Consider the following 24,447-nt stretch of genomic DNA (forward strand, 5'->3'; position numbering starts at 1 on the left):
AGTGGCCTGTGGATGTTCCATCCAAGAACTATTTCTGCAATCGGCCATTTCACCCGTATTCATTGTTTGATCCCCAAGCAGGGAACATTTCAAAGTCTCTGATCAATGGTATAGGAGCCAAGTTCAGACACTAAGAAAAGCGACCCCTTTGATCCTTTCGGGGACAAAAAGAAGATTTTCAAAGTTCAGGCCCAGCCAATTTAAATTCTTCTTGTGTATGGTCCAGGACCCAGTCAGGCACTTTGGTCTCCTTAATAATAAGAGAAATCTATGCACTGGAGTTCAGAGATTTCCTTCCAGATGCCTTTTTCTCCAAACACAAAAAATAATCCAGATGTTCTTCATCTCCTCCAGGGATTTTAGGTAAAGGTGGAATTAGAAGTACCATCTGAAGAGAGAGGTTCCTGGTATAGAGGAAATTCAAAATGAAAACTGTTTGATCAATAATGGTGATTTTGAAGAACAATTTTCTGGCCACAATACATCTTACGGATATCTACCTGCACATCCCTCAACAGATGCCACAAGTGCCAGGACGAGGAACTTTTGGATGTATCCATCAACTTGCCAAGAGCTGTAGTGGTGGCTAATACCCCAGCATCCACTAAGTGATCAATCTGATTCCTTTAGCCTCAGTCCTCACCACAGATGCCTCTGTCTGGGACTGTATACAGATTGTGAATCCAAAAATTGTGGCAAAAGATGTGGTTATCATTCAACCTGAAAGTTTTCAGGGCTATCAGACTGGGCTCAGCTCACTTCTAACCGTACCTGTGCAATCAGCAAATGCTTGTTCAGTTTTTCAGACAAATTACTTATCAAAGGTTTACATCAACAAATAGGCTGGAACAGAGCTTCATCCAGGAGCTGGCAAGGACAGGTTAGAATTTCCACCATGGTTGTTAGCCCTATTTAAACTGCCTGAAGGCTTACAACATTTTGCAGAATGGATTAAAAAAAGATGGAAGTTTAACATGCAAGGTGCAATTCACCACCATTAACGCACAGCTGTGAAGCAGTTTTTCTGACCATCATCTTCACAGGACTTCTTCAGCAGCACTGACTAAACATCAGTTTACACCATTAGGAGACTCTTCTCTCAGATTTATCATTTTCAAAATCTTCTTGATAGTTGCCATCACCTCTGAAAGGCATACTAGTGAGCTACAGGATTGTCAAACAATGAAACTTATGTCAGAGATCTACGGGTTTGTCTAATTATTATGAACCATGCCTAGTTTCCTCCCTAAAATTCATAAATTAAGAACATAAGGCTACTTTCACACTAGCGTTCGGCTAGCGTTCGATCGGATCCGTTCTGAACGGATCCGATCATAATAATGCAGACGGAGGCTCCGTTCAGTACGGATCCGTCTGCATTATTTTAGCAAAAAAAAGCTAAGTGTGAAAATAGCCTAGTACGGATCCGTCCAGACTTTCAATGTAAAGTCAATGGGGGACGGATCCGCTTGAAGATTGAGCCACATTGTGGCATCTTCAAACGGATCCGTCCCCATTGACTTACATTGAAAGTCTGGACGGATCCGCACGGATCCGCACGCCTCCGAACGGCCAGGCGGACACCCGAACGCTGCAAGCAGCGTTCAGCTGTCCGCCTGTCCGTGCGGAGGCGAGCGGAGCGGAGGCTGAACGCCACCAGACTGATGCAGTCTGAGCGGATCCGCCTCCATTCAGACTGCATCAGGGCTGGACGGCTGCGTTCGGGTCCGCTCGTGAGCTCCTTCAAACGGAGCTCACGAACGGAAACCCGAACGCTAGTGTGAAAGTAGCCTTACCCTGGAGATTGTCCTGCTTTTTTTTGCTATTTCCACAAGGTCAGGAACAGGAGGAAAGGCACTCTCTGATGTCAGAAGAGCTGTCTTAACATACACCCAAATTATTAGAGTTAGAGCAAGTATTGTTACTAGCTCAGTAGATCAGGGGGACTATTGAGAAGTTCTACAAGTCTCTTCAGTCTTTTCTTCATATAAGAGTGTAAGCCGTGTACCGGGGTGGGCTCCCCAGGATACAGCGAAGTCACAGACAAGAAAAACGACACTGACACCAGCTTATTTGCAAGAACAGAAACTTTACTTTGGAAATAGTAATACCACAAGTATAAACCGAATAAGTAATACACCAGGCCCACAGTCACCGTCCCTGTCCGAGGGACAGGCCTAGCCTGTTGGCGCACACAGCAGAGCCTACAAGTTGGGCTGTGCCACTACAGAGGACACACCTAACTGGTGGCAGACGCAGTAGAGCCTGCAAGTCAATTACTGCTCTGCAGTCCAGTACAGTAAGGCCTAACAAAGATATAACCCTATCTATCTAGCTAATACAAGGCCTAGGCTAGTCTCTGTTACTTTAGGCGCCACACAGTATAGTACAATCGGTAACCAGGTGTACTGACCTGCTTCCGCTCTGGGCCCCAGGATGCCGCTTACCCGGGATGGCCACCAACCTTTCAGCAACCGTGCAGCCTTGCTTAGTAATAAGGCTTCTGTCCACACACTGTAAATAGTCATCCTGGGACAATCTCTCTTACAAAGAGCTGGATCCAGTACGGGGACGACAGCTACTCTCCTTCCTCTGAGTGTCCATTCACTGCCGGACATCCGCAAGCCAGGATGGAATCGAATTCAGTCTCTCACAGCACAATCCTTCCACCATGTCAGATCAGCTCAGACTTCCTGGTTATTCTCAGAAGGAGCCTGCATGAGTCATCATCTGCTTTGCATATGTAAATCTCAGAGTGTGCTGGCTGTAGCTGCAAAACAGTGGCCTCTAGTGCCCGGAATGCCAAATGACAGTTCAAATACAATTTAGGCATAAACATTATACAGGCAGAGCTGTTCCACAATCTCACATGCCACCCCACTGGAAGTTGTCGTCCTCGGCAACTCTCCCCATACAAACTCATCATGGGCATAGCGCTGTGGAGACACACCAGCATTGGGCATCGCTGACCTTCTCAGATTGAGGGTCTCAGGAGTACTGGGGACATCAGGAATATTTGGCAAGAGAGGAGCTGTTGACTGTTCAGCATTGCACCTGGGTGGCAAACCTTTCACAGCCGGAATCTCTGTGGACACCTGGGCAGAGACAACCGACCATTCCTCCTCTTCCTCATCTGAGGGACTTTCCTCCATACTCGGAGCGTGAGGAGGCACCCCCTCCACGCACACCAGCTCATCAAAATTGCAACGTCTCAACATATTACAGTCTAAGTTCCGTCAGGGTCCCCCGTCCCTACTAGCTCTACCTCATAGACAGGTATAGCGGGGTCTACCGTTCTCTTCACCGTGTATGGGACCGCCTCCCACCGTCCATCCAACTTCCCAGATGGCCGCTTGGCTTTGACCATCAACCGATCACCCGGGACATACCCATCTTTCTGCACTGGTCTTGGGTTAGGGTGTACCACCTGCCCCAGGCACTCCCCCACAACCTTGTGGACCGCTTTTAGCCGGTGGCGGTGCTCCTGCACCCATGCGGTGGTACTTCTCGTGGGGGCTCCATCAGGTTAGGCATGTGGAGTTCTTCAATCTCCCGTCCGTCTCGTCCAAAGTTGAGCATATGTGGAGAGTATCTGGTGGTACTGTGTACTCTGTTGTTATAGGCCCACATCAACTCAGGTAGGTACGCCTGGGCTGGGCTTTTTGACTATCTTCCAGAGTCCGCAGCATCTGAAGCAAGGTGCGATTTAAGCGTTCGCATGCCCAGTTTCCTTGTGGGTGATACCGAGTGGTGCGGGAGCATTTAATCCCATACAATTGGTACAGTTCATTCATTAGAGTACCCTGAAAACATGCTCCCTGGTCAGAATGTATCCTCCGTGGATATCCGAATACCTGTATAAAGTGCAGGGCCGGTGCAAGGATTTTTGCCGCCCTAGGCAAGATAAAAATTGCCGCCTCCCCTTATTAGATGATCTGCCCATATCAGGACATCACATATGTTCCACCCCTTTCTCAGCATTTAAATTAAAAGAACTGCTATGTTTCCCTTAGGGTTAATCAAGCTTCTTGTAGCTGTCTCCCTGACAGCCGCTAGAGGTGCTTCTACGATTCTCACAGTGAAAATTACAGTGGGAAGACGCGGAACATAGTTCTGAATGCATGAGCATTCGCAGCTGAGAGGAGGATCGGGGAGAAGAGTTGCCAGTGCCGGAGCTGGAGAAAGGTAAGTGGCTGAAGGGGTTTTAACCCCTTTCAGCCCAGTGGGAGGGGGACACGAGGGTGCCCAACTCTTAAAAACTATATAGTGCCAGGAAAATTAGTTTGTTTTCCTGGCACTATAGTTCTCCTTTAACACCAGTACTGCATCGTGTCTTTTCTCTGCAGGAACAGGCCATAGACACCAGTACCACTACATTAAACTGTAGTGGTTCTGGGACTATAGTGTCCTTTTAATGTGAGGTAAATTAGTTTCCAATGTAGTATTAATAACTAAACAATTAAATAATAAACATATTGCATTGTCTACTTACCACCGGGACAATAAGATGATCTGGTGTCTGGCTGCAGTCTGGCTCTTGGTCTGGCTCTGGGGACTCGAGACAAACACCAATGTCGCGCTGGGGAAGAATAAAGCAGCTGCACTCCAATCCAGGAGCCCACTTCTGTCCCAGAAGGCACTGGTAGGCAGGAAATTGCTGGTGGCTGGCTGCTCGGCTACTCAGTGGCCTTCCCTTCCTTCTTCTCTCATCCCCCTCTCTGCTCTGCGTGCTCAAGGGTGGGAGGGGTCGGGGGGGGGTTAACGTAGAGATCAGGGCGCACAGTGCGCGGCTGTGCGCCCTTGAGCTACCCAGCCTTCCATCCAAGTCGGCAGAGCTCCGCCTCCACCCTCAGCCTGAAGGTAAGCTCAGTCAGACCAGAGAGACAGCGGTAAAAAAATATGGGTAGAAGCAGCACCAAACGGTCTTTTGTCGATGCGAAAATTCAATGCAGCAGCCTCGCCATTGGCCCTTGATCCAACAGGCCATATGATGAACAAAGAAGCAAAAATGGCACCGGCAGCATCTCACATCATCCAGTATTTTTATTGTGACCTCAAGACAAATACAACAGCAACGTTTCGGCTGAAACTCAGCCTTTGTCAAGCCTAATGACATCAACATCAATAGGTGTATATATACCCCACATAAAAGAACACACCCCTTCAGATCATCAATGTAAATCACTATTCATTTAAAACACTTCTATTCATGTATTCATTACCTTGCACCTGGTCAGGGATTCAGTATGACGATGCTGTTCATGTCGGCGTTGTCCCATGTGAAGTGCGCAGCCGCGCACAGCTGCACTTACTTGATCAGATGTATCAACCGTATCCACGGCAACTGACGGCGCTCATTCATGTGGCCAATCAACCATCTCTGAATACTCATGACACCCGCGATCCCGTGCCATGTCCACAGACGTCATCCAAACGCGCCCTTGTGCGTCAGATGATCGCATCACGTGGACCCTCACGTGCGGTGTCAATACAGCGCAACGTCAGTGCCATGGTAACGGGGACGCATCTGCAGGAATCATTCCTGTAGTTCAAATAAGGTAAATCGGCTTAGATCCATATAGTCAATAATCGCATGGGACAGTTCTGACAAATGTCAGTAGAAATAATCGCATACTCAGCATGATCATATAGCCTGCGAGGTATATCCCAATGCATCACAAAAAACAACCCCGATTATAATGGGGAGGAAAGTATATAATTAGACATAAATAATAAGTACCTATATCATATATTGTAGATACATTATATAAAGACTCACATTCATAGGATTATAACATGTCAGTGAATTTATGAATATCTGATTGCCCCACAAAGTGGGGGATGAATCCTCAAGGATTATTTTTCACATATTATTATAAAAAGATGTCCCAATACCTAGAGGACAAATTAGTTTCTCACCCTAGTCGATGGAAGTGACGTTAAATTCTATATTCAGGCCAAATGGTTGAAGGGACCTAAGCGTATGAATCCATTTTAGCTCCTTTCTTCTCAGGATTCTCTTTCTGTCCCCACCCCGTCTCAAATATCCTACACTATCAATGGCACGAAATCTTAATTGATTTATAGAGTGATTATGTTCAATAAAATGTTTTGAGACCGGTTTATCTAATGCACCCTTTCTTATTGTACTTTTATGTTTATTAATTCTCTCTCTCAATTCCATCGTGGTCTCCCCCACTTATATCAAACTGCACGGGCACTGTATCATGTATGTAAAGATGAAGAAGGTCACGGCACTCCAAAAGCTTCCTTGTTCAATGTTCTTTATTGCACCAAAATGACAGCAGCAACATTTCGACAATATAGTCTTTATCAAGCTACATAAAAGTTTACAAGTGACTCACACTACATTTTATAAGGGTACATATCCATACCAATTAATTAGTGGGTGTGCTCCAAGCTACAAACCCTCCCCCTCACAGGTACAGACAATCATATAATCCGATGTCCATAATCAATTCACATTAACAACCACTGTATCATGTATACCACATCAGTGGACCTACATGTGTAGTGTCCTCTGATTTTAAACAGTTTGCCACTATATGGGTGCGCAAAACCATTGCCTTTCATGATGCCACTACAGTTGCAGCATGAAAGGCAAGGGAAATTTCCACTCCTCAATGGTGCCAATCTCTTCTGTCTCTCCTGTGATTTATGTATTACCAAAGATCCACAAGAATCTGGTGGATCCCCCTGGCCGACCTATTGTGTCGGGCAGGGGCTCCATCTTTAACACTGTCTCTATCTTCCTGGACATAATTTTGCGGGTCCAGGCGACCACGGCCCCCTCCTATATCAGGGACACTGGTCATTTCCTAACTAAGTTGGGGTCACTTAACCCCTTCAAGACACAGCCTTATTTCACCTTAAAGACCAGGTCATTTTTTGCAAATCTGACCAGTGTCACTTTAAGTGGTGATAACGTTAAAACGCTTTGACTTATCCAGGCCGTTCTGAGATTGTTTTTTCGTCACATATTGTACTTCATGACACTGGAAAAATTAAGTCCCAAAATAAAAAAATTTTGCATAAAAAAATACCAAATTTACCCCAAATTTGGAAAAATTAGCAAATTTCTAAGTTTCAGTTTCTCTACTTCTGTAATACATAGTAATACCCCCAAAAATTGTGATGACTTTACATTCTCCATATGTGTACTTCATGTTTGAATTATTTTGGGAATGATATTTTATTTTTTGGGGATGTTACAAGGCTTAGAAGTTTAGAAGCAAATCTTGAAATTTTTCAGAAATCCAATTTTTAGGGACCACTACAGGTCTGAAGTCACTTTGCGAGGCTTACATAATAGAAACCACCCAAAAATGACCCTATTCTATAAACTACACCCCTCAAGGTATTCAAAACTGATTTTACAAACTTTGTTAACCCTTTAGGTGTTGCACAAGAGTTATTGGCAAATGGGGATGAAATTTGAGAATTTCATTTTTTTGCCTAATTTTCCATTTTAACCAATTTTTTCCACTAACAAAGCAAGGGTTAACATCCAAACAAGACTGTATCTTTATTGCCCTGACTCTGCCGTTTACAGAAACACCCCATATGTGGCCGTAAACTACTGTACGGCCACACAGCGGGGCGTAGAGTGAAAGGTGCGCCGTATGGTTTTTGGAAGGCAGGTTTTGCTGGACTGGTTTATTTACACCATGTGCCATTTGAAGCCCCCTGATGCACCCCTAGAGTAGAAACTCCCTAAAAGTGACCCCATCTAAGAAAGTACACCCCTCAAGGTATTCAAAACTGATTTTACAAACTTCGTTAACCCTTTAGGTGTTGCACAAGAGTTATTGGCAAATGGGGATGAAATTTGAGAATTTCATTTTTTTGCCTAATTTTCCATTTTAACCAATTTTTTCCACTAACAAAGCAAGGGTTAACAGCCAAACAAGACTGTATCTTTATTGCCCTGACTCTGCCATTTACAGAAACACCCCATATGTGGCTGTAAACTACTGTACGGCCACACAGCGGGGCGTAGAGTGAAAGGTGCGCCATATGGTTTTTGGAAGGCAGGTTTTGCTGGACTGGTTTTTTGACACCATGTCCCATTTGAAGCCCCCCTGATGCACCCCTAGAGTAGAAACTCCAAAAAAGTGACCCAATTTTAGAAACTATGGGATAGGGTGGCAGTTTTGTTGGTACTAGTTTAGGGTACATATGATTTTTGGTTGCTCTATATTACACTTTTTGTGCGGCAAGGTAACAAGAAATAGCTTTTTTGGCATCGTTTTTTTATTGTTATTTACAACATTCATCTGACAGGTTAGATCATATGGTAATTTTATAGAGCAGGTTGTCACGGACGCGGCGATACCTAATATGTATACTTTTTTTTATTTATGTAAGTTTTACACAATGATTTCATTTTTAAAACAAAAATTTTTTTTAGTTTCTCCATAGTCTAAGAGCCATAGTTTTTACAGTTTTGGGGCGATTATCTTAAGTAGGGTCTCATTTTTTGCGAGATGAGATGACGGTTTGATTGGCACTATGTTGGGGTGCATATGACTTTTTGATCGCTTGCTATTACACTTTTTGTGACGTAAGATGACAAAAAATAGCTTTTTCTACACCGTTTTTTTATTTATTTTTTTACGGTGGTCACCTGAGGGGTTAGGTCATGTGATATTTTTATAGAGCCGGTCGATACGGACGCGGCAATACCTAATATGTATACTTTTTTTATTTATATAAGTTTTATAATGATTTCATTTTTGAAACAAAAAAAATGATGTTTTAGTGTTTCCATAGTCTAAGAGCCATAGTTTTTTCAGTTTTTGGGTGATTATCTTAAGTAGGGTCTCATTTTTTGCGGGATGAGATGACGGTTTGAATGTTACAATTTTGGCGTACATGCGACTTTTTTGATCACTTTTATTACCTTTTTTGGGGAAGTAAGGTGGGCAAAATTTCAATTTCATCATAGTTTTTTTTTTTTTTTTTTATGGCGTTCACCGTTCGGGAAAAGTAACATGACCGTTTTATAGATCAGGTCGTTACGGACGCGGCGATACCAAACATGTGTAGGGAATTTTATTTTTCTCATGTTTAATTAGTGATAAATGGGTTTTTTGATTTTTACTTTTTTCTTCACTTTTTTCACTTTTTTTTTTTACCCAGACCCACTTGGTTCTTGAAGATCCAGTGGGTCTGATGTTTGTATAATACAGTACAGTACAATATATATTGCACTGTACTATATTTTACTTACACTGAACAGATCTATGCTTTCAGCATAGATCTGTTCAGCACCATGGACAGCAGGACGCCTGAGAAGGCGTCCTGTTGCCATGGGAACCTTCCCCGTCTGCTCAGTTATGGTCAGAACTGCGCAGACGGGGAAGGGTAAGGACGGGGCTCTGGGGGGGCTGTCTGGGGGCTCTCTCCCTCTCCATCGGGGGGCTGCAAAGGTACAGCAGCCCTCCGATGGGAGAGGGAGGGAGCTCCCTGAGCTGTTAACCTTTTCCATACCGCGGTCCGTACGGACCGCGGTATGGAAAGGGTTAAACGGCTGACATCGTATCACCGATGTCAGCCGTTTATACCAGGGTGCCAGCAATGTGCTGGCACCCTGGTATAACCCACTAGACTCCAACGATGATTATAATGGGAGGCGGGCGGGGGATCGCGATCCCGCCTGCCGCATCGCCCGCCTCCTGCAACTGCCGCACCGCCCCGCACTGCCCACAAACCGCCCCCCTGCACCCCGCCACATAAATGAATTCAGGGGTGCAGGGGGGTTAAAAAAAAAAACGAAAAAATACAGATTTTGGGCAATTTTTAGGTTTCTGATTCCTGCGGTCAGGGACCGCAGGGATCAGAAACTACATAAAGCGCTGCAAACCGCAGGTCTGAATTGACCTGCGGTTTGCAGCGATCGCCAATACGGGGGGTCACAGGACCCCCCTCGGCATTGAGCCTGAGTGCCTGGCTGTGTGTAACAGCCGGCACTCAGCGCTGTCACCATGTCTGCAGACATGGTGACAGTTAAATGCGATGAGGAGTATACTAGTCATGGAGCGCTAAGTAGCAGTACTCCATGACTAGTATACATATGTCAGGTACAGTATATTTGTCACACTCTCCTTCTCTGATCGCTTCCCTGACAGGAATGGGGACGATCAGAGAAGGAGAGGCACACAGTCCCTCCCTAACCCCCCCTTACCTGCCCCGATGCGCTGCGATTGGTCCCTCTGCAGTATTGGACCAATCACAGCGATCGTGGGCGGGTCAGGGGTCTAATACAACTCCTTCCGGCTTCTCTGGTTGCCTAGCAACCCCAGCACGCCGGCTTCACTGAATCTTCAGCGCTTCGGTCCCTGCGCTGACAGTGAAAGCCGATCACGTACATGCACGTGGGGATGCGTGAAGGGGTTAATATACCGGCGGATTTTGTGTTGGTGAGTTTTGATGTTGTATCTCTCTATACATCTATTGACCACTCTTATGGTCTCAATGTCGTCGATGTGGCCCTGGCCAGCACAGATCTCTCTCTTGGAGCGCGCCGGCTGATCCTCGCCCTTTTGGAGGTGGTCCTGAGGAGGAACTACTTCCTCTTCAGGGACACCTTCTACCAACAAAAGCGTGGTGTGGCGATGGAGTCCAATGTGGCCCCCACCTACGCAAACATCTTTATGGCAGAGGATCGGCTGGTGTATCACTCTAAGTTTTGTGCTGGTGGCTGCAGTTCCTTGACGTCCGAATTCTTGTACAGGAGGGAAAGATCAAAACTGATCTATTCCAAAAACCCACAGATAAAAATACCTTATTGATGTATGACAGCAGTCATCCTCAGAGTATGGTGAACTCCCTACCATGGAGTCAATTGCTTAGGGTACGGCGCATTGTATCTGATGAAATTCAGTTTGAGCATAGGGTTGATGAAATGTGCAATAAGTTCAGTAATAGAGGATACCCTAAAAAATTGATTAAACGTACTAAACAGAAAATTGTGACCACTGAACGTAGTTCCACCTTTATAAGGAAACTCCAGAAGGATGATACCCCTCGGATCCCTTTTGTGTCCATCTTTGGGGGTGATAGCGGAAATATTGCCACCATTCTTAGACAAGAATGGCAGATCTTGCCTAAAGGATTGCCCAATGTCATTGAATTCACAGCTCCCCCAATAATGGCCTACAAACAAAGTCCTAATTTGCGAGACAGAATTGTAAAAGCGTATATAGGGGGTAAAGATATGGAGAGACAGAAGAGATTGGCACCATTGAGGAGCGGCCTTTCATGCTGCAACTGTAGTGGCATCATGAAAGGCGACGGTTTTGCGCACCCATATAGTGGCAAACTGTTTAAAATCAGAGGACACTACACATGTAGGTCCACTGATGTGGTATACATGATACAGTGCCCATGCAGTTTGATATACGTGGGGGAGACCACGATGGAATTGAGAGAGAGAATTAATAAACATAAAAGTACAATAAGAAAGGGTGCATTAGATAAACCGGTCTCAAAACATTTTATTGAACATAATCACTCTATAAATCAATTAAGATTTCGTGCCATTGATAGTGTAGGATATTTGAGACGGGGTGGGGACAGAAAGAGAATCCTGAGAAGAAAGGAGCTAAAATGGATTCATACACTTAGGTCCCTTCAACTATTTGGCCTGAATATAGAATTTAACGTCACTTCCATCGACTAGCGTGAGAAACTAATTTGTCCTCTAGGTATTGGGACATCTTTTTATAATAATATGTGAAAAATAATCCTTGAGGATTCATCCCCCACTTTGTGGGGCAATCAGATATTTATAAATTCACTGACATGTTATAATCCTATGAATGTGAGTCTTTATATAATGTATCTACAATATATGATATAGGTACTTATTATTTATGTCTAATTATATACTTTCCTCCCCATTATAATCGGGGTTGTTTTTTGTGATGCATTGGGATATACCTCGCAGGCTATATGATCATGCTGAGTATGCGATTATTTCTACTGACATTTGTCGGAACTGTCCCATGAGATTATTGACTATATGGATCTAAGCCGATTTACCTTATTTGAGCTACAGGAATGATTCCTGCGGATGCGTCCCCGTTACCATGGCACTGACGTTGCGCTGTATTGACACCGCACATGAGGGTCCACGTGAGGCCATCATCTGACGCACAAGGGCGCGTTTGGATGACGTCTGTGGACATGGCACAGGATCGCAGGCGTCATGAGTATTCGGAGACGGTTGATTGGCCACATGAATGAGTGCCGTCAGTTGCCGTTGATACGGTTGAGACATCTGATCAAGTAAGTGCAGCTGTGCGCGGCTGCGCACTTCACATGGGACAACGCCGACATGAACAGCATCGTCATACTGAATCCCTGACCAGGTGCAAGGTAATGAATACATGGATAGAAGTGTTTTAAATGAATAGTGATTTACATTGATGATCTGAAGGGGTGTGTTCTTTTATGTGGGGTATATATACACCTATTGATGTTGATGTCATTAGGCTTGACAAAGGCTGAGTTTCAGCCGAAACGTTGCTGTTGTATTTGTCTTGAGATCGCAATAAAAATACTGGATGATGTGAGATGCTGCCGGTGCCATTTTTGTTTCTTCAGAGAGACAGCGGTGTCAGTCTCTCTGGTCTGCTGCGCCCCCACGGCTTCCCTGAGGCTCTGGACTGTCTGTACATCATCTTTGGCCGCCGGCTCAGTGCTGTGCCGCCTGAGGGATTCTTACTAGAGCGCTCAGCCGGAGCAGCCTGAGGGGCGCCGCCGGCCGGCCGCCACTTAACGTTTTCTTTTTAAAGCCGGTTCCGGCGCCCCCTGCTAAATTGCGCCCTAGGCGGCTGCCTAGGTCGCCTTACAGGTGGCGCCGGCCCTGATAAAGTGTTTACAGACAGCTTCAGTGGCCGACTCTGCGGTTTGGTCTCTGGTGGGCACAGCCACCGCATATTTGGTAAAGTGATCTGTCATGACTAGACAGTACGAGTGTCCCGAGGTAGAGTATCCATTCTGTACATAATCGATCATCAGAAGTTCTAGGGGCGCTGAGGTGCGGATGGTCTGCACAGGAGCCCGCTGTTCAGTACTCTTACTCAACCCGCAGGATCGACACTTAAGACATGCCGCGGCCACCATGTCGGCCAGATCTGGACAGTATACCGTATTTTTCGCCGTATAAGACGCACTTTCCCCCCCCCCAAAAGTGGGGGGGAAATAGCAGTGCGTCTTATACGGCGAATGTAGCCGATTTAGCTTAGTTTTCAATGATACACCCGCCGCGATGCCGTGCGGCGGGTGTATCAGCTGTGAGGGAGGAGGGGCTGGGGGCGGCATCTGCATTTATAATAACAGCGGGGCCCGTGCAGTGACTGTATTCTACTACACGGGCCCCGCTTACTGTATAATCATATCCCTAATAGTTAATTGTTGTGTGCACTGCATGTAAAAGCATAATGAGCGATAATGATGAGCGCTATTACTTACAATTAGAAGCGCTCGCCGTTTGGAGCAAAGAGGAGGGAGGAGGCAGGAGGCAGGCCGGGAGGACGGGCGCTGGCAGTGTGAGTCACGCGCCTGCGCCGCCTGCTTCATGAATGAAGCAGGCGGCGTGGGCGCATGACGGATGACTCACACTGCCAGCGCCCGTCCTCCCGGCCTGCCTCCTGCCTCCTCCCTCCTCTCTGCTCCGAACGGTGAGCGCTTCTAATTGTAAGTAATAGCGCTCATCATTATCGCTCATTATGCTTTTACATGCAGTGCACACAACAATTAACTATTAGGGATATGATTATACAGTAAGCGGGGCCCGTGTAGTAGAATACAGTCACTGCACGGGCCCCGCTGTCATTATAAATGCAGATGCGACCCCCACCCCCATTATAAAAGCAAATGCGACCCCCACACTTATGGAGGGGATCTGTGGATGACACATAGCATAAGATGCTATATATGTGTCATCCACAGATCCCCCCCATAACTGTCATACACAGATCCTCATAACAGTGCCATCCAGAGAGGATCCCCTATAAGTGTCACCCACAGATCCCCCATAACAGTGCGTCATCCACAGATCCCCATAACAGTGCGTCACCCACAGATCCCCCAGAACAGTGCGTCACCCACAGATCCCCCAGAACAGTGCGTCACCCACAGATCCCCCAGAACAGTGCGTCACCCACAGATCCCCCAGAACAGTGCGTCACCCACAGATCCCCCATAACAGTGTGTCATCCACAGATCCTCCATAACAGTGCATCACCCACAGACCACAATTAGTTCAAAATATATTTTTTCTTATTTTCCTCCCCAAAAACCTAGGTGCGTCTTATACGGCGAAAAATACGGTACCAGCCGTTGGAGCCACTTGAACGTTTTGTCGCTCCAAAAATTAGCTCCCTTTTCATGAGCTTCCCTGGCGGCCTCCGGTCCCAACGACATGGGAATGACAATCTGTTGCCAGTACTGCAGCTCTGACTGTAAGTATATGATCTGGCACAGGAGGCCCCGGGTAATTGTCAGCTTGTCCCACTACCTTAACAACTTCTGACCCTCTGGGGTCAGACGGGATCGTTCTTCTGGCCGAGGCCAGATCTTGCTCCGAACCCATTCTTTCACTTTCCACAAATCCCAGCAGCTATTCTGGACTCTCTCCCAATCAGTTAACGGTTTCCCCAGCACCAGCGTCATTCCAGATGCCACCCCACTTGAATGTGCCACATCCGGGAACAGAGGTAAGCGACCAAGGTCAGGAGTTTCAGTGTCCTCTAACTCCTCATCGGCTCTCTGAGTCGACTGTCCTACTGGAACTCGAGAGAGAGAGTGCATCGGCGTTGCCGTTCTCCCTTCCGGACCAGAACTTGATGCGGTATTGGTACTTAGAAAGGCGGGCCAACCATCTTTGCTCGAGTGCACCGAGCTTGGCATTTTCCAGGTGTGCCAACGGGTTGTTGTCTGTCATCACGGTCACTTCTGCACCAGTCAGGTATTCTGCAAACCTTTCGGTCATGGCCCACACCAGTGCCAGTAGTTCCAGTTTAAAGGAGCTATAGTTATTAGGGTTGCGTTCTGATTCTCTTAGGGACCGGCTCCCATAGGCGATGACTCTCTCCCGTCCATCCTGGACTTGGGACAATTCGGCCCCCAGACCATGTAGGCTCCCATGAGTATACAGTTGAAATGGGGTATCATACCGCGCGTAAGCCAGGATCGGGGCATTGGTCAGCGCCTCTTTCACCACTTCAAAGGCCTCTTGTTGCCGGGGCCCCTAGTCGACGGGGCGTTTCTTCGCGCCCCCAGCCGTGCCTCTTAGCAACTCGTTTAACGGGCCCACCAGATGAGCGAATTTGGGTATAAACCTCCTGTAGTAGCCGGCCAGTCTCACGAACACCCTTACCTCCCGTAGCATACTTGGCCTGGGCCACTTCTGAACAGCCTCCACCTTGCTGGGGGCTGGTTTTACCCCCTCCTGGGTGACCACATGTTCTAAGTACTCTATCTGCTGTCGGAACAGCTGGCATTTTTTTGGCTTGATCTTGAGCCCATGGTCTCGTAGCCGTCCCAAGACTTGTCGCAGCTTCTGGAGGTAATTTTCAAAGGAAGCCCCGAAGACTACTATGTCATCCAGGTATATCAATACTGATTTGAAGTTGAGGTCCCCCATACAGTGTTCCATCAACCGCTGGAATGTCCCAGGAGCATCAGAGAGGCCGAAGGGCATCCGGTTGAACTCGTAGAGTCCCATAGGTAGAATGAAGGCCGTCTTGGCTTTGTCCTACTTGGCCACCGGCACCTGCCAGTACCCACTAGCCAGGTCAAGAGTTGAAAAGAACTTTGCTTGGCTTAGGGCTGATAATGACTTCTCAATCTGCGGAAGCGGGTAGGCATCCCGGATGGTCTGAGCATTCAGCTTCCGATAATACACGCAGAACTGGAGACTCCCATCTTTCTTCCGCACCAAGACTACCGGAGCAGCCCACAGACTTTGACTCTCCTGGATCACCCGATTCTCCAACATGCTGGCCACCATATCTTTCACCTCCTGATACATCTTAGGTGGGATCTGCCGGTAACGTTCCCTGATCGGCGCAGCATTGCCGGTTGGGATTTCATGTTCGATGGCAGTAGCACACCCAAAGTCCTCATCATGTCATGAGAAGGCCTCCTGAAATTTCCAGAGGGTGTCTCCCAGCAGCTTTTGTTCCCCCGGGGTCAGGGTTCTTCAGTCCACCCCCATACGGGCTATGATCACTCTACCGTTCCATTCCGCTCTCTGGGTTTCCCTTGAATGGATCTCCACAGCATAGGTCCAGGCTAATCTCCTATCCAGCTGCAGCGTGAAGCCCGTTCGTCGAGCGATACCCCCTTCGGACACATAAACTTTGGCCAGCAGGGTGTTTGTGGGGACGGTTAACTCGCAGTCCTCAACATTACAGCAGCGTATAGGCACACAACCGTCCTTCACAATGCTAAGGGCCCGGGCTACCAGTAGGCGAATCTGCATTTCTTCTTGATAAGTGGGCTCGATTAGGACCTCCAGTCCATTCAGTCTTCATCCAGCCCCCACTGGCAGCATCAATATTCTCTCTTGTCGAGGTGAGATCTTCAACGGGTCCTCCGGAGCACCATCACGTCTCCAATGGCCCGACCGGACAGGTTACTCTTTTGTAGGCTACAGCTCCTCACCATTTATTGTAAGACCTTCTGGGTAGGCCGGTGTGCGGTGGCCCGTTGCCAGTACTTTGGCCCTTCCTTGGCATAGAGTTGATGGTCTAGGTTTCTCAGTATATTCATGCCCAGGTTCACGTCCATTCCTTTCTGGGACGAATGGTCCACCAGCCTGACCCCTTTCTTGCCTAGGCTAGTCTCTGTTACTTTAGGCGCCACACAGTATTGTACAATCGGTAACTGAGGATGCCGCTTACCCGGGATGGCCACCAACCTTTCAGCAACCGTGCGGCCTTGCTTAGTAATAAGGCTTCTGTCCACACACTGTAAATAGTCTTCCTGGGACAATCTCTCTTAAAAAGAGCTGGATCCAGTACGGGGACGACAGCTACTCTCCTTCCTTTGAGTGTCCATTCACTGCCAGACATCTGCAAGCCAGGATGGAATCTAATTCAGTCTCACAGCATAATCCTTCCACCATGTCAGATCAGCTCAGACTTCCTGGTTATTCTCAGAAGCATCCTGCATGAGTCATCATCTGCTTTGCATATGTAAATCCCAGAGTGTGCTGGCTGTAGCGGCAAAACAGTGGCCTCTAGTGCCCGCTATGCCAAATGACAGTTCAAATACAATTTAGGCATAAACATTATACAGGCAGAGCTGTTCCACAATCTCACAAGAGCACACTCTACTGCTCCATTTCCACCTCTGAGATTGAACTGGGACATATTCCACTGGAACAAATTTGCAATGAGGCCACATGCTCAACATCTTCACCTTTAATGATGAATTTCAGGCTACCGTTCTCACTGTAAAGGAATATGATTTAAACCCTTTAACCCCTTAGTTACCAGCCTGTTTTTGGCCTTACTGACCAAGCGTTTTTCTTCCTTTTTTCATCATCTTGTTCCAAGAGCTATAACTTTTTTATTTTTCCGTCGATATAGCTGAACAAGGGCTTATTTTTTTTGCGGGAAAAGTTGTAGATTTTAATGGTGCCATTTTGGGGTACACATAACTTTCTGATTAACTTTTATTAACTCTTTCTGGGAGGGAGATGGGAAAAACAGCAATTCTACCACTGCATTTTTAAGTTATAAATTTTACGGCATTCATTTTTCGTTAAAAATAACATAATATCTTTATTCTCTGCATCAGTATGATTACAGTGATACCAAATACATTTATATTTTTTTTTAGATTTTACTACTTTTTTGCAATAAAACCCCTGTTTTTAAAAGGAAAATTTTATTTTTTGCATTGCCGCTTCCCAGGACCCATAATTTTTTATTAAAAGCGGCAGCCCAGCCTAAGGCCCCTTAGTGACCGCAGTAAAAACACGTATGGGTGGTCACTAAGGGGTTAACACATTAAAAATCCTATTTGTGCTTGTGCTGTCATAGGACATCCAGGAAAACAAATGTTTACTTACTAAAATTTTCATTTCCTGTAGTCCATAGGCAGCAAAACTTTCCTCATCTTTAAAAAAAATAATTATATTGCTCTATAAAAATACACTGGCTCCAGGGTCCATGGTTAATTTATTGATTGATCACTACTGTATATTAACCTGTCTCTGTCTGGTTGTACCTAGGGGACTTTAACCCCATTTGCTACCTACGGACTATGAAATTAAATAAATCTTCGTTATATGGGGAGCTCCTCGCTCTTCCCTGGCAAATGTCGGGGTTTGTCTGATAACCCCATTAGATTAACTTTTTTTTTTCCGCAATGTGTTTTCAAAAGGGGCAGGGAATCAGGCAGGGAAGTCCTCTGCTAGTATTTTCAATCCAGACGGCTACAAAAGCAGAAAGTGAAAAGAAGCAACCCACTATATAATGTATTTAGACACTCACCATCAGAACAAAGTTTTCCTTCCCATCCTCGTGGGCAGGTACAGTCAAATTTTCCTATTCCATCTTTGCAGGTTCCATGTGCACAAGGATTTGAGAGACATTGATCTCCATCTAAAAAATACATAGCACTTTACTACTGTTAATACTATGTCTCTAAATATTATTACCTTTTCCTGTATTTCTAGTTTATGAATACCGGGGGAAGGTGGCGTAGCATGGGTTTCCAGGGCAACACAAATACTGCACCCCCTAACCTATGGACACGCCCCTTATTATACACACACACAGTATACCAAGACCAACATTACCAATAATAACACTATAAAGAGTCCATATAATACTGATACCTCATGGTCACATAGGATCACAACATTACCACCATGCTGATACTGCATAAAACACTATACCAAAAAGAGCATTACCATTACGATTTTCACTTGTGCATTGTGTAAAAATCGCAGCATGTTCTATATTCTGCATTTTTCACGCAAAGCAGGCCCCATAGAAGTGAATGGGGCTGCATAAAAATCGCATTGCATCCGCAAGCAAGTGCGGATGCAATGCGATTTTCACGGATGGTTCCTAAGGAGATGATAATAAATAGGGATGAGGTCCTTTCACTTTATTATTTTCCATTATAACATGGTTATAATGGAAAATTATAGCATTCTTTAATACAGAATGCTAAGTAAAATGTCCCTTGAGGGTCAAAAAAGAATAAAAAAATTACTCACCTCATCCACTTGATCGCGAGGCCGTTATCATCTTCTTTCTTCTTCTTTGAGGACCTGCAAAAGGATCTTTGATGACGTAATCGCGCTCACCACGTGGTGAGCCCGGTGGCGTCAGCGCAGGTCTTGCTGAATGAAAATAGAAGATTCTTCTATTTTCATTCAGCAGGACCTGCGCTGACGTCACGACGCTCACGTCATCGCAGGTCCGTTTGCAGGTCCTGCAAGAAGAAGAAAGAAGATGATAACGGCTGTGCGATCAAGTGGATGAGCTGAGTAATTTTTTATTATTTTTTTATAAAAAATTACTGTGCAAGGCCTGATCCTCCTAACAGACTTAAAGCATACAGTAGGTGAGAGAGAAGTTCTCTGTATAGTTAGTGCCGAGACGGGCATGTGTTTATTTCATGTTTTTGTGTTATGCTTTATCTGCTCTGGCTTCACCCAAGTGACGGTTAACTTGGATGTCCTGTATTGCGTTGTGCTGGATGAAAAATAAAGCACCATTTGGACTTTTAACCCCTGAAGTCCGAGAACCTGTCATAGCCAACCCCACTGCAAGTACACAGATCCCTACAACATATTTGTATAACTATAACCTTCATGAGCACCATAACCTCATCGCAGCTTACCAAGCACAGCATCATACATTGGAAAGTGTCTGTGCTTGGTATTGCAGCTCAGCCCCATTCCCTTAAATGAGACTGAGCTGTGCCTAGGCCATGTGACCGATGATTGTGACGACTCAAAAAGCACCACAGCCTCTTCATACAGCTCATTGTACCCCCGGCGATCTGATATTTATGACATATTTTGAGGATAGGCCATCAATATCAAAATTAGTATTTTTTTTTTATAATTTTCCTTCTACTTATGTGCATATTGTTCAATAGATCATTTTGAAAAATAAATATTAATGTTGTTCAGTCCATCTTACCAAAGTATACTGCCCAGAAGTTGAGCTGAAAGGAAAAAAAGAGAAAAATATGAAAGTAACATCTATAGAGAATATCTGTAGTAAACATTTCACTTGTAACATCTTACAGTTTCTTCCCGAGTCTCAAAGACCTCATTGGCCTCCTCAAGGTCACATTTCTCTTCATAGCATTCCCGCTCTAGGTTACCCGGTCTAAGTTCCTCCATTAGATTATTTGCACGTTTCTGTATCTTTAGTACACGATTTGCATCCTGTCTACTAAAAAAGACTGGAAATAGAGAAACAAAATTATGTGTGATCAAGGAAAGATTTGGCATTTCTGGGGCCCCAAGCAAAGTTATGTCATGGGGGACCCTGTTGCATAGCTAAGCCCTACCCCATTGCACTACTATGCTGCCCCATCCACATCAGCCCACTAGGCTCCAGTCTCAGCTTAGGCTACTTTCACACTAGCGTTCGTCGGTCCGCTCGTGAGCTCCGTTTGAAGGGGCTCACGAGCGGACCCGAACGCAGCCGTCCAGCCCTGATGCAGTCTGAATGGAGCGGATCCGCTCAGACTGCATCAGTCTGGCGGCGTTCAGCCTCCGCTCCGCTCGCCTCCGCACGGACAGGCGGACAGCTGAACGCTGCTTGCAGCGTTCGGGTGTCCGCCTGGCCGTGCGGAGGCGTGCGGATCCGTCCAGACTTACAATGTAAGTCAATGGGGACGGATCCGTTTGAAGATGCCACAATATGGCTCAATCTTCAGGCGGATCCGTCCCCCATTGACTTTACATTGAAAGTCTGGACGGATCCGTACGAGGCTATTTTCACACTTAGCTGTTATATGCTAAAATAATGCAGACGGATCCGTTCTGAACGGAGCCTCCGTCTGCATTATTATGATCGGATCCGTTCAGAACGGATCCGATCGAACGCTAGTGTGAAAGTAGCCTAAGTCATGCAGCCTGGTAGTGATCTACAGCTGGGACAGGCCCCTCTTCCTCCTGGGCCCCTGTGCAGCTGAACCTGCTGCATAGACAGTATATCCTCCCTTTTAGGCTACATGCACACGACTGTATGTGTTTTGCGGTCCACAAATTGTGGATCCGCAAAAAACACAAACGGATGACATCCATATGCCATCAGTTTTTTTTTTGCGGATCCATTGCAACAATGCCTAAAACGGACAAGAATAAGACATGTTCTATTTTTTTTGCGGGGCTACGGAACGGACATATGGATGCAGATAGCACACGGTGTGCTGTCCACATGTTTTGCGGACCCACTGAAATTAATGGGTCTGCATCCTATCCGAAAAAAACTGAAACGGACACGGAAACAAAATACGTTCGTGTGCATGAGGCCTTAGTCAGCCAATTGCTTGTAGCCAGCAAGGGCCCCCTTATTGCATGGTTTGTGTGGTGGTAAAGTCCACAACTGTGTATTGTATAAATCCTTGCCTCCCCTCACTGTTCCTATAAATACACTGCCATATGAAAGTATTCATCTCATTGGTATTTTTCATGTTTTGTTGCATTACAACCTGGAATTAAAATGGATTTTAGGAGGCTTTGTACCAGTTGATCACTTTGATTTGCTGATTACTTTGAGGGTGCAAGATTTTTACTATGACACAAATAATAATTAAAGAAGATGTCTCATGACTAATGACTTCATATAGTGCATGACAGTCTCTTTCTAACAAAGCTAGAACCAGCCGTGTACCTCGCATGGATCCAGAGATCTCCCCATTCATTGCTCTGCTAGATTTATATCCAGCTGGCAGCTCAAGGGGAGTGTCTTTTCAGCTGCAGCTCAGGGGGTGTGTCTCAGCCTATCCTATCACAGCTCAGGAAGCAGCTGAATGATAAAACTGAGCATGTGCGCCATCTCAGTGAGCAGGACAGAAAAATAAGGGGAAAAAAACGAATAGCAGGTGGCACTATACATTTTATTAAATAGCTCAATTGCTATGCTAAATTTTTAATTACATGCAATTACATGTGATTGACTGCAAGCTGCGTCAAATCGGATGTTTTTGGCAAGGAAGTGTAGTGGAGCATCACAGGCCGGGAGGGGAAGGAGCAGGAAAGCAGGTAAGTAAGCTTCCTTTTGCAAGTCAGGCCACCCCCATTCTTGCAAAACCCCTTTAATCACATTTAGGCCTCATGCAGACTAGTATAGTGTATTACTGTACAGCAGCAGCTGCATGAAGCACCCGGCGTCATAGCAACCAATGACGCCGTGCGCTCATGCTGTCAGCAGGAATCCCGGGCGGGTTTCCACGGTCTGCTATCAGCCGTGGAACACGGCCGTGTGCATGAGGCCTAACCAGGACAAGTGTAAGCAGTAGGACTGGCTCACCAGAAAACTGTCACCAGCCTGTGTGGTGATGTATCTCACCAGTAGTCTTCTAAACATGGGAAATGCAAGATGAACACAGCTCAGCCCTACTACACTGAAATACTGTAGTGACCTGCCAGGAGAGCTGTGTTGAAATTATGTCTAAGGCTGAATGCACACGGCCGTGAGCGGTCCGTGGAACCGCGGCCTGGATTTCTGCTGAGAGCAGGAGCGCACGGCGTCGTTGGTTGCTATGACGCTGTGCGCTCCCTGCTGCCGCCACAGTACAGTAATACACTGGTATGATCTATACCAGTGTATTACTGTACTGTGGCGGCAGCAGGGAGCGCACGGCGTCATAGCAACCAACGACGCCGTGAGCTCCTGCTCTCAGCAGGAATCCATGCCGCGGTTCCACGGACCGCTCACGGCCGTGAAAAACGGCCGTGTGCATTCGGCCCTAAGGGTCCATTCACACGTCCGTTTTTTCTTTCCTGATCTGTTCCGTTTTTTCAGGAACAGATCAGGACCAGATCTGGACCCATTCATTTTCAATGGGTCCTGGAAAAAATCGGACAGCACAATGTGTGCTGTCCGTTTCCGTTGTTCCGTTCCGCATGTCCGTTTAAATATAAAACATGTCCTATTCTTGTCCTGAAAAATCGGATCCTGGTACAATACAAAGTCAATGGATCCGCAAAAAACGGATGACATTCGGATGTCATTCCGTATGTCATCCGTTTTTTGCGGATTCCGTTCCTGGAAACACATAACAAATTATTATTTTATTTTTTTTTTCAATTTTTTTTCAAAGAAATCCAAACAACTTTATTTGATTATTGAAATGTATACATGTTTCCGTTTTTTGCGGATCCGCAAAAAACGGATGACATACGGAAACATTTTCAGGAACAACGGATCCGCAAAAAACGGACCGTTTTTCAGGATGAAAAAAAACAGGACATGTGAATGGACCCTAACTCTGACTAGCTGAGCCACAGCCAATCAGTGCTAGCACAGTTCCCAACAGTTTAGAACTTGCAGTGACTGTTCTTCATTTTTTAGAGACAGTCCCTGCAAATTTGGGCTGTCCCAGGCCTAATGTAAGCCTTGTCCATAATTGAGAAAAGTGAATATAGAAACTGGTGTAAATGATAGTTCAAATTTATGCCAGCTCATAGCTATGATGTAGATTTGAAAAAGTGCCACATTTATTAAGAGGCCTGTGTCTCTTAAAAAAAAAATGCCACCCTCAATTATGGATGATATGGAAAGCTTCCTTAAAGGGGTTATCCCACTTATAACACTTACTCCCTTCCGACAGGATAGATGATAAATGTTTATTCTGGCATTTGTAACAGCAGTATACGTATATATGCCCAGACTGGCCTACCCATAGGATAGGGGATAAGTGATCACTAGGGGGTCTGACTGTTAAGACCCCAGAGATCACGAAATTGTTGGATCTGCATGTGCCCTATGTAAATGGGGCTTTGATGCGCATATGTGACCATTGCTTCATTTAGACTGAGTTCACACTTCAGTTATTTGGTCAGTTATTTCCATCAGTTATTGAGAGCCAAAACCCGTAGTGAAGCCTTCACAGAGATAAGGTATAAGGGAAAGATCTGCACCTGATCTGTGTTTTTGACCCGCACCTAGTTTTGGCTTACAATCACTGATGAAAATAACTGACCAAATAACTGAAGTGTGAACTCAGCCTTAGGCCTCATGCACAAAGCCATTGCTCGGCCATTCCTGTATTGCAGACCACAAACAGCAAGTCTGCAATATGCGGGCATTGGCAGCAAGCTCACCACATCACGGATGCGGACCCATTCACTTGAATCTGTCTGCAATCCAGAAGGTGATATGCGGAACAGAGGCACGGAACCTGGAGAAGCACAATGGAGTACTT

At 45.9% G+C, this 24,447-nt stretch overlaps 1 protein-coding gene across 1 annotated transcript in view; it reads right to left on the reverse strand.

Moving 5' to 3' along the window:
• Window positions 1-24,447, reverse strand: part of PROC (protein C, inactivator of coagulation factors Va and VIIIa) — a 99,845-nt gene that overhangs the window by 48,786 nt on the left and 26,612 nt on the right. Inside the window, exons 3-5 of the mRNA XM_044290859.1 lie at window positions 20,312-20,472; window positions 20,205-20,229; window positions 18,537-18,647 (exon numbers count right to left, since the gene is read on the reverse strand). Coding sequence (XP_044146794.1) covers window positions 18,537-18,647; window positions 20,205-20,229; window positions 20,312-20,472 — 297 coding nt within the window. The remainder of the gene's footprint in view (window positions 1-18,536; window positions 18,648-20,204; window positions 20,230-20,311; window positions 20,473-24,447) is intronic.

This window comes from Bufo gargarizans, chromosome 4 (genome assembly GCF_014858855.1).
Source record: "Bufo gargarizans isolate SCDJY-AF-19 chromosome 4, ASM1485885v1, whole genome shotgun sequence".
NCBI lineage: Eukaryota > Metazoa > Chordata > Amphibia > Anura > Bufonidae > Bufo > Bufo gargarizans.